Source organism: Tarenaya hassleriana, unplaced genomic scaffold, assembly GCF_000463585.1.
Source record: "Tarenaya hassleriana unplaced genomic scaffold, ASM46358v1 Cleome3, whole genome shotgun sequence".
Lineage (NCBI taxonomy): Eukaryota > Viridiplantae > Streptophyta > Magnoliopsida > Brassicales > Cleomaceae > Tarenaya > Tarenaya hassleriana.
In genome coordinates, this window is record NW_010966177.1 from 1,164,090 (window position 1) to 1,174,434 (window position 10,345).

General features: G+C 40.1%; 2 protein-coding genes across 5 annotated transcripts in view; one reads left to right on the forward strand and one right to left on the reverse strand.

Annotated features, from left to right (window-relative positions):
- The first annotated feature begins 2,359 nt into the window (after nt 1-2,359).
- On the forward strand, nt 2,360-3,966 carry LOC104818622 (probable sugar phosphate/phosphate translocator At2g25520). Its single transcript, XM_010548266.2, has one exon. The coding sequence runs from the start codon at nt 2,491-2,493 to the stop codon at nt 3,538-3,540; it is 1,050 nt and encodes a 349-aa protein (XP_010546568.1). The 5' UTR covers nt 2,360-2,490; the 3' UTR covers nt 3,541-3,966.
- A 1,060-nt stretch (nt 3,967-5,026) lies between these two features.
- The window catches only part of LOC104818623 (peptidyl-prolyl cis-trans isomerase CYP95), a 6,391-nt gene continuing 1,072 nt past the window's right edge, over nt 5,027-10,345 (reverse strand). For 2 of the 4 annotated variants that reach the window (XM_010548267.1, XM_019203248.1), the window contains 13 exons: nt 10,325-10,345; nt 10,131-10,185; nt 9,946-10,034; nt 9,626-9,650; nt 9,190-9,228; nt 8,809-8,926; nt 8,547-8,674; nt 8,088-8,400; nt 7,633-7,751; nt 7,133-7,325; nt 6,047-7,045; nt 5,882-5,950; nt 5,027-5,586 (listed from right to left, as the gene is read on the reverse strand). In XM_010548267.1, coding sequence (XP_010546569.1) covers nt 5,274-5,586; nt 5,882-5,950; nt 6,047-7,045; nt 7,133-7,325; nt 7,633-7,751; nt 8,088-8,400; nt 8,547-8,674; nt 8,809-8,926; nt 9,190-9,228; nt 9,626-9,650; nt 9,946-10,034; nt 10,131-10,185; nt 10,325-10,345 — 2,481 coding nt within the window. In that variant the 3' untranslated portion in view covers nt 5,027-5,273. Of the gene's footprint in view, nt 5,587-5,881; nt 5,951-6,046; nt 7,046-7,132; nt 7,326-7,632; nt 7,752-8,087; nt 8,401-8,546; nt 8,675-8,808; nt 8,927-9,189; nt 9,229-9,625; nt 9,651-9,775; nt 9,825-9,945; nt 10,037-10,130; nt 10,186-10,324 lie in introns of those variants that run through there. The other 2 variants (XM_010548268.1, XM_010548269.1) reach the window with 2 other exon arrangements.

The window sequence follows — 10,345 nt, forward strand, 5'->3', positions numbered from 1 at the left end:
ACCCACGTTGAATTGAGTTAGAGGTGATCTAACCAAGGCAATAACAGCTCGAGTTCTGATCCTTTATCTCACGATATCATGTGTTGAACAAGGGCATGGTTTGAGCCACCCTTCAAGTTCAACTGCTTTCTCGTCTTGGCAAATCGACTAATAAAATAGATGCAACTTCATCTATAGCGTGGCCACGCGTTTTTCATAGTCCGATTTCCATGAGAGGACCCAACGATATATCTCCTGTTAAGGAGGTGACAAGTCCCATATTGCATGTCTACTATCTCCATATGATTCGTGAACGTATCTGATCAACGCCGTTATAATCATCTGGTTAAAGACGATGTTTGACGCAGTCAAGACACGCCACTCCTCATATCAAATACTCTAGACATCTCAGGTCTGAGGATCCAAGAACGAACCGCTGTATGAGATTCAAGTCATGACTCTGTTCATGTGACTCTGTCGAGTCAAAAATTTTATTATTCAATTTTGACGGAAATCTAATTTTACAAAAAGTTTCTCATAATAATATGATATTTTATCAGTCACATGAGATTTAATAACACAAATATAAAAATTATAATAATACTAATAATAAAATAATAAAAAATACATATATATACATATACATATATATGCTTCATCCATAAAAATGACTAGACACGTTTCTCTTTGCGAATGCAGTTAAACATTGAGAAGTGCATCAGACGGATGTTGAGAATGTTTTGTTACACGAAGATTTAGATTAGGAGATTTACATGCACATTCCACAAGAGTTTTCAAAATCGGAACCATCCTATGTATGCCAATTACTAAAATCGTTAGGCTCCTCGATGTTGGTTTGAGAAACTCACTACCTCTTTATTGACATTTAGATTTTGGATGGTCGTATGCAGATTACTTTCCATTTATGTATGTTCATAAAATGAATAAGTTACATATGTTCATTTATGTTGATGATTTACTTGGAGAAGGAATCTATAGTTATATACTTAATCGTTTCAAGTGGTATTTGAGCATGTGTTTTCATATAAATGATTTGGACCTTTTGATCACTTTGTTGTTCGGATTTTTTTGAGAATTACAACTACAACATGAATGATTCTATTTCTAGGGCTGATAAATTTTTGTTATCTCTTATGATACATGAACTCTAGAAGCCGAATTTCTATGTGATTGTGAATCGCATATGAAATCTCAAGAAACCTAACACGTTTAACATGTTTGTATATGCATCGGTTATAAAAAGTGAAGAATATATGAATGAAATTAGAGAGAAAAAGAAGGACTACGTTTACTTGGGAATGGTCATTATGAATGATTTGGAATCGTTACAAATTTTGGAAGATTTAACTTTATACCGACATGAGTGGAAACAAAGAATTAACGAAGCCGTTCCCTAAATAAAGGAGGTTGATGTTGATAATGAAATATATGTTATTTTTATATTAAACGTACATATGAAAATTGTTTTACATAACTATCAGATTATTTTAGTTTATTTTTGCAATAGCATTATAGGATTCTCAATCATGAATTTTTTATATTAGAATTTTGTTTCTCTAACAAATCTTTTTTTCGTTAATTTGATATCACTACATTACCATATTACAAATAAAATTATGAAATTTTTATTTTTCTATTAATATTATCGTTGTTATTACCAATATTATTAAACATAAATTTTGTATTACTACTAAAAAATTATTTTTGATTATTTTCTACCAATCAAGTTTTATAAAAACTATAAATATTACAAAAACAAAAACTTAAAAGCAAAAAAAAATTACCAAAAACTAAAAAAACAATTAGTCTAAGCGTTTGGCGCCCAATTGTTTAGTTTTCAACGGAGACGTCGAAACTCCGTTTCGAAGTGTCCGAGACGTTACAGCGTACGAGGGAAGGAAAGCAGAACCGCCGTGAGAAACGGGAAGTGCGTGCGACTCACGCGCTTCATACGTTGACTTTATTTTTATATTTTCCCTCTTCGTCGTGGTTACTTCCCTGTTCGTTACTCTTTATTTATTAATTAATGTGCATTAATTAATTTAGTTAATAACTACGAAACCTTCATTCGCAGCAACCTTGACGAAACGTAACCAGGCTGTTATTACTCAAATAATAGTATACCCTATGCCAATGGTTCATTTATATTTGTTTTTTTTTCTTATTATAAATAAATAATTGTTTTTAGTTCGGAGAAAAAAAAAGGAAATATTTAAAGTTAAAATAAAAAGGAAATGAAAAATCAAAACGGAAGAAAAGTATTGTGGGGCCCATTAAAAGCCCGCATCGCGAGGACTTTTTTGCCACGTGGCATAAATACTGAGCCACGCCAAACTGCTCCTACATTAGAAAGCTTCAAATCGGAAGCCCAAGCACAAAATAATCACACTCCAATCTCCCCTTACCCTGCGCCCGCTCCTCCCTTATCCTGCGCACATCCGCCGCGGCACCATCGGAAACCTCCAACTCCGGCGAGATCTCTCCACCACCATGGGAAAAGGCGGGGCGCTCAGCGAGGGGGTTATCAAGAAGATCGTCCTCTCCTACACCTACGTCGCGATCTGGATCTTCCTCAGCTTCACCGTCATTGTCTACAACAAGTACATCCTCGACAAGAAGATGTACAATTGGCCATTCCCGATCACTCTCACCATGATCCATATGGCGTTCTGCTCCACCCTCGCCGTCCTCCTCATCAAGGTCTTCAAGGTCGTTGAGCCCGTTTCGATGTCGCGCGACACCTACCTCAGATCCATCGTCCCCATCGGCGCCTTGTACTCTATCTCCCTCTGGCTCTCCAACTCCGCCTACATCTACCTCTCCGTCTCCTTCATCCAGATGCTCAAAGCCCTCATGCCCGTCGCCGTTTACTCCATCGGCGTCTTGTTCAAGAAGGAAACATTCAAATCCGACACCATGACGAACATGCTCTCGATCTCGTTCGGCGTTGCGATTGCTGCGTACGGTGAGGCTAGATTCGACGTCTGGGGCGTGATTCTTCAGCTGGGTGCCGTGGCATTCGAGGCCACGAGGTTGGTTCTCATCCAGATCTTGCTTACCTCCAAAGGCATTAACCTTAATCCGATTACTTCTCTCTACTACGTTGCTCCCTGCTGTTTGGTTTTCCTGTTCGTGCCTTGGATCTTCGTCGAATACCCAGTTCTTAGGGACACTTCGAGCTTCCATTTCGATTTCCTCATCTTCGGTACCAATTCCCTCTGCGCATTCGCTTTGAATCTCGCCGTGTTCCTTCTCGTGGGGAAAACCTCGGCCCTCACCATGAATGTCGCCGGTGTGGTCAAGGATTGGCTCTTGATCGCGTTCTCATGGTCCGTGATCAAGGACACGGTCACTCCCATCAATCTGTTCGGTTACGGGCTCGCCTTCTTGGGGGTTGGATACTACAACCACTCAAAGTTGCAGGCTTTGAAGGCTAAGGAAGCACAGAAGAAGACTCAGCCCACTGATGAAGAGGCTGGAAAGCTCTTGGAAGAGAGGGAAGGAGAAGGTGCTGCGAAACGAAACGAATCCCGGGACTGATCTGGTCACATCTGATTCTTGATCAGAGAAGAGTTCACAAAGCTGAGAAAATTGCGAATTCGGGTAATAAGAGCTAAAGGGTTAGGATGGTTTTGGAAGAGTTATTGTTTTGGAGGGAATTCAGCGAGTTTCGGCCTTCGTTTAGGTATATCGTCGTTCGTCGCTACGTTACCAAGTTATGGCTAAATTGTCTTTGCTTTAGTGATGGTCCAATGGTTTTGAGTTTCGGGTTTCTTACATTATTGTTTTAGAGGAGTGGGGATCTTTCCTTGAGAGTCAGTCTATTGTTGTTGTTTCTCTTTTCTGTTTCCTTGTTCTATTCTCAGTTTCATGTCTGGTTACAGTTGTTGTAGTAAATTACATATGTTCCCCATCGAATCACTCTCTCAAAATTCAAGTTATCAAAAGATTGACCACTTAGTAATACCCCTTAAGGCTCTATGTATCTGTGCATGATAGTATACTGTTTGCTGATGTTCATACGAGAGAGAGAGAGAGAGAGAGAGAACTTCTGGGTTCGGTCCTGTTCCATTCATATTGAACTTGAAGCCGGGTTAGATTTGTGGTTAGGGAATGTCTATGTCTATGTCTATGCCTAGGATTTGTCCCACGTTGGGTGAAATCAACGTCAATATTGTTTCTCTCTTTGAGGAACACGCAAACATTGTCCTGGCTTTGGATCCTAAGGAGTGACAAAGTATCTGACAACTGATTTCTCATACATTAAGTGAAGCCAAAGTTATAATTCGTGACAATTAAACCTCATGCGAGTTCATGAAGAAGGTTACATAACGTTTTATGTTTACACGAACGGTAGATCGTTTGAGGAGAAGACGAGATGTTTTGCCTTCGCGCCCGACCTGAAAGTCGTCCTTCTACATCTCTATCCGCTATATTCGATAATCGATACTGTTATGATTAGACGACGAGAAATTTCGGCCGAAAATTGCTGAGAATCTGAAGAAAAAAAAAAAGGGCACAAGCTACATGGGTCGGTTGATTGAGATGCAAATGCCAAGGGGACACTACACCTGATACGGGTGTAGGAGAACGCATTTCCTTGGTGGTAAGGGAACCCTAACCCCTAAGCAAACCAGACAAAAATATAATCGTGCGTACGGATTCTCGTCATCTAACATTCAACTCCGAATCTGAAGATCGAGTTCTCGTTGTCATCGGATCCATACGCGTTTTGTAGATAGATGAATATCCAAAAATAAACAGCCCACAGATATCCGAAACTCAGAAATATTTTGTCGTGGCACAAGTACAATGACGAATTCCGAACACCAAAATCTAAAAGAGACGGATCAAAACGGATACCCAAAATCACGAATATTCGATGTATGTCCATTCGAAATCCTGAAACTGAACAGATTCACAAAATTCTTGAAATGGATAGTTTATTCGGACATGTTTAGGTCCACATAGTGCTACGTTATTAGAACCCGACTATCAAAGTGGTTTCACCAGACAGGAAAATAGAAAGAAAAAACACAGAAACTAGACGTTAAATCTCGAATAAAATTTGTTTGCCGACATTAATGAACCCATCTGCAATAATACAAGACACCTAAAAGCACAGAGCTCAAAACACAAACATTAAGATGTTCCACTGTTACACAAACTCTTAGCAAAGGACATGATAAACTCAGGATAAGGTTCTCTCTCGCTTAGGAAAAGAAACAAAAAAAAAGACGCAGAAGAAACTTTGTTTCAGATCCATACCTGGCTCAGTCATATGCAACTAAACCCTTATTCCCATCTGATGATGATGATGAGGTCGACTTTGATGGCGATCTTGACTTGGATGGTGATCTTGACACTGATCTTGCTTTCCCTGCTCGCCTGGGGGACCCCGAATAGGATCTTGATCTCGACGGGCTTCTGCTCGGGCTATGGGAAGGTGATCTTCTCTTGGTGAAAGGTGGAGAACGGCTACGTATAGGTGGAGAACGGCTACGTATAGGGCTGCGGCTAAAGCGACGGCCACGGTAACGGGGACTAGGTGATACAGAGCGGCTTTTTGTCCTGCTTCTTCTATACCTGAAATGTAAAGTATTTGTGAACTAGTGCTGCAAGTTAGAGAGGAGTGAGAAGAGAGACAGGTGACAGCAACCATTCTAGTTCTTCAGAGACAAAAATGGAAACCATTACAGTTTCTTCAGATAGACGAAAAAATGGGTAGCCATTTTAGTTCTTCAGATAGACGGAAAACGGGTAACCATTGTAATTCTTCAGGACGAAAAGGGGTAACCATTCTACGTCTACAACTTGGAGGAGTGACTGTTAAGAATCTCATCCAAATCAAATAGCTTAAGTTATTAGCAATGTAGCTCACCTTGGAGGTGTTCTTCCTCTTGGTGGGCTTCTATACCGTCTTGTTGAGTACCTTCTGTAGCCCCCATATCTACATGTATACACGAAAAAGATATGGTTTCTGGGTTACGATGCAATGGAAGCGTGATGTAATTATAAATTAGTTTTACGAACAAATGTTATTCACCTATCACGATCGTTTCTATCACCGTAGCGATGAGATCTTGCAGGGGATCTATCTGGAGATGGGGTTCTGTATCTGCGCGCATAGGAGTATCTCTGGCTAAAACCTCTTCCACGTCTAATACGCTTTGGAGACCCATCAGGAGAAACACTTCTTGACAAACTTCTTCTGCGATCAGAGGGAGGTGATCTAGGCCTCCGTACAGGAGTTGGGCTCCTCGAAGATCTACGGCGTGGGCTCCTGCTTCGTGCCCAAAATGGGGTTCTACTAAACCTTCTCCTTGCTCTAGCCGGACTCCTGCTAATGCTTCTCCTGGATGATCGGACTGGACTCCTGCTAATGCTTCTCCTAGATGATCGAATGGGACTCCTGCTAGTGCTTCTCCTAGATGATCGAATGGGACTCCTGCTAATGCTTCTCCTGGACGATCGGATGGGACTCCTGCTCACACTTCTCCTAGAAGATCGGATGGGACTTTGGCTGAAACTTCTTCTAGATGAACGGACAGGGCTCCTGCTACCACTTCTTATCGATGATTTTTTAGGCGGGGTCCTACTATTGCTTTTGTGAGACGAGGACCTGACAGGGCTCCTGCTAGGGCTTCTGGTGTTTCTTCCCCTCACTGGACTTCTGCTAACACTCCTTTCTAATCTTGCACTCACGGGGCTTCTGCTAATACTCCTTTTCAGGTTTCCACTCCTCTCTGCCCTCCCTCTGAATGGACTTCTGCTCATACTCCTTGCAGGGCTCCTGCTAATCTCTCTTCCTGCTTTTGCGTGCATGGGGCTCCTGCTAACACTTTTTGAAAGACTCCTGCTAAGGCTTCTGCTTCTGCTGTTTCTCAGATTTCCATGGGGGGTTCCTCTAGCAGGGCTCTTGCTCAGACCTCGCCTAAGACTTGCGCCTGGGCTCTTACTCTGACTTCTTCTGGGACTGATACTCATACTCTTACTCGCTGTTCTCTTAGGACTCAAGCTCCGGCTCCGGCTCCGGCTCCGGCTCCTGCTCATCAACCCTTAGTAATATATCCATATGGAATAAGAACAAAGATAACCAATAGCCAAGATATTGGAAGAATAGAAATTAGACCTAGATTTGCCAGGATGGTCATCAGGATGCCTATCAGAAATCTGTTCAGATGAACCATCTGGTAATCCATTGCTTCTCTGGCCTCTGTTTTCCAAGGGTGTTTCACCATCATCCTTCTCAAGCAAAGCTTGCTCCACCCTTTTCTCCTGGTAACGAGATTCAGCCCCTTTTTCCACATCCGACAGAGAATCCCCTAATTCAAGGTTGTAGTTGGAAATATTACTAGAATGCAGACCAATAAAACTCCAGGCTCCGCAAGCATTTGTGAAAGGCCGATAATAAGATGCATAGCGCAATCTAAAGCGATCAGAAAACACAAATTATCTACAGTGTTGTAGAGTAGAGGAACACATTGAATATTTCCAAATAATTGGCCTCCTCCATTATCCTCAATTCCTCAGTTCCGAAAGATCATCACAAAGAGGTAACAAACAAGTAACAACTCAAATAACAGAGCTATTGGATGCAGATTCAACTGACAATTAAAATTTTGATAATACCTGCTCTGGCAGAGGATGTTTTAGGCTTCCGCCCTTTTCCTTGAACATCAGCACCAGCATCACTAATACTGGTTTCACTTTCACTGTTACTGTCTTCATCAGTGAGACTATCTGGAGACCTGAAAGGGTAAAAGGGAATTGACTCCAAGATTTATTCTCAATTGCCTAACCAGCTAAATATAGTTTACAGGGGACTGAAAAGATAAACCAGGTATAAGGAACGGTAAGAATGGCTTTCAGAATATATGTTTATGTAAATGACCAATAAAACCTAGATCACAAGGAAAAAAATAACTAATGTATGATTGAGGCTCGTGCTTCAGCATTCTACATCCTAGTAATGAAAATGCAATTGTAAATGGAACATTCAGAGTAGAGAAGGATTCCTAAGCAGCAATGAAGGTTGACACGACACCACCATCATGATAAATACGTAGAGGTACATCACTTACAACCTTCTCGATTTGCGCTTTGATCTCTTATCATGCCTCCTTTGCTTTTTCTCTCGCCGTTTATCTCTTCGTTTGATACGTCTGTGCTTATCTCGTTTTGAACTTCTCTTTCTTTTCTTCCTTCTGTCATCACTTGAAGAGCTTAGGCCAGATGATGAGGAAAGAGATGAATCTGACTCACTATCAGACTCAGACAAATCTGTATCAGAATCTGGGGAACTCTCAGATTCAGATGAATAGTGCCTTCTTCTCTTCTTTCTTCTCTCTCTTGAAGATTTCTTGTGTTTTCCCTTCTTTAGACCATTTCTCTTCCTGTCTATAGGAATAGATTATGCAATAAGAATAAAAAATTTCAAAATCGAATACTAAAAAGTCTTCCATATAGTACCATATCACATCACAATATCACATTGCTGGAATCATATAAGCTTTTGATAGTCTCAACGGGTAGAAGATTTTTACCTTCGTTGTATTCTCCACAGCGAATTATTTTCACAGTGACAGTAGGTTTACCTTCCTCATCACCCACACGTTCAATTTTCTTTAGTACCTCCTTCCCTTGAACAAGCTTTCCGAAAACAACATTGCGCCTGATAAACAGAAACAAGGACAGAAATAAAAGAAAAACAGAGGGGAAACCCCAAGTTGATAGGATATACATTCAGAATTGAACTAAGTGTTGTTTCCTAAACATAAGGAGCATAACAAAGAGGAAAAAGGAAACCTGTCAAGCTGATGATTCGGCTTAAAGGTGATTATAAATTGTGATCCCAGCTTGTCACGTTCATCAACAGACATAGATAAAAGACCAGGTTCATCATGCCTTAGTTTGGGCAACTCATCTGGTAGACATTAAAAATTGATTTCATTATTCAAAAAAAGCGTTCAAAGGAACAAATGGAATACGATTACAAGATAGAAGCATCAACAGAGAAGTAAATAACACAAGGCCTTCGAGAATAAACTAGTTTTTGTTCATAAATGACTAGCGTTGAAGATATATAGAGGAAATATCTGTACTCAAAACTTCTCAGCTTCACACAGGTTTTACTGGGATGAAAAAAAAAACAAATAATGGTAGTGAAAACGTTAACAGCAAACAAACCTGGAAACTTTCCTGCAAATATGCTTTCCCCAGCAGTACCTAGCAGGCAGATGAAATATTTAAAAATTAAAACAGATCAAAGGATGATGAGTTTACGAATATTACGTTTGTTGATTGCATAACTTATAGGAAATTATTTGGGTAGACAAAACTAAGAACCCCCACATAAATATCTTATGAACGCAGTCTCAAGGACCAAAAGGGTCATCAGACTTCAATATCATTTCAAGACATTTGGAATGCACGAGAATTTGAGTTTTTCGATTAGATTTTACTTGTTTAATCGCAGTTGATTAACAGACAAAGAAATGCAATATAATTATAAATAAAAGATGGCAGAAAACAAATAAATGTCACTGACATACCTACTTGATATCTTGATCTCAAAAAGAAAAATTGAATCACACAATGAGTTAAATATGCAGTATACACATACCATCTCGATTCACAAAGTCGCCAGCCTGCAAAATTCAGCATCATGACTTGTTAGAACACTGGTAATCATGATTTTGATTTTTGCACAAAAATATAGTTTTGGCATGAGAAGGTCCAGAAACATTTGGGAATGAACAACTAGTAGTACAACCTTAAAACTATATCACAAGAAAAGCAGGCATGGCGATCGGACCTGTATCCTACAGCATAAACATAGCAACTGACTAAAAAGACAGACATCCAAGCAATGTTGAGAAGGAAACTAAAGGTAAAGCTGGAAACAAATCTTATGTCAGGTAAACAAAAGATGGAAAGACAAACCTGTGCCATGGAACCTTTGATAATCTTATGGAAAAATGATCCTTTGTAGTGCAAAGGTTTTCCACTTCTGAGTCCAACACCCTTCTCGCCTAAAGGTTTCAAAAGAGAAAGTTAAAAGAAAAGATGGATAAAAAGTTGGACTAAACATCACAATGCGGAAACAACCAGCAAGCAGGAAAATAAACCTGTGCAGAGTGCCCGAAAATTATCTGCTGTGTTGGGAGCAACTTCCGGGAAAAGCTACAAGAACAAAAAAGAAATACTATTTATCACCATAGCTTATCACAAAAACACAAGAAAGAGGGAAGCCACGGAACCCAAAAGCAGCATACAGTACACAGCAAATAAGATGAAGAATGAATGCTTAACACCATGGTACCTCAAAAACCATTGTTTCAGC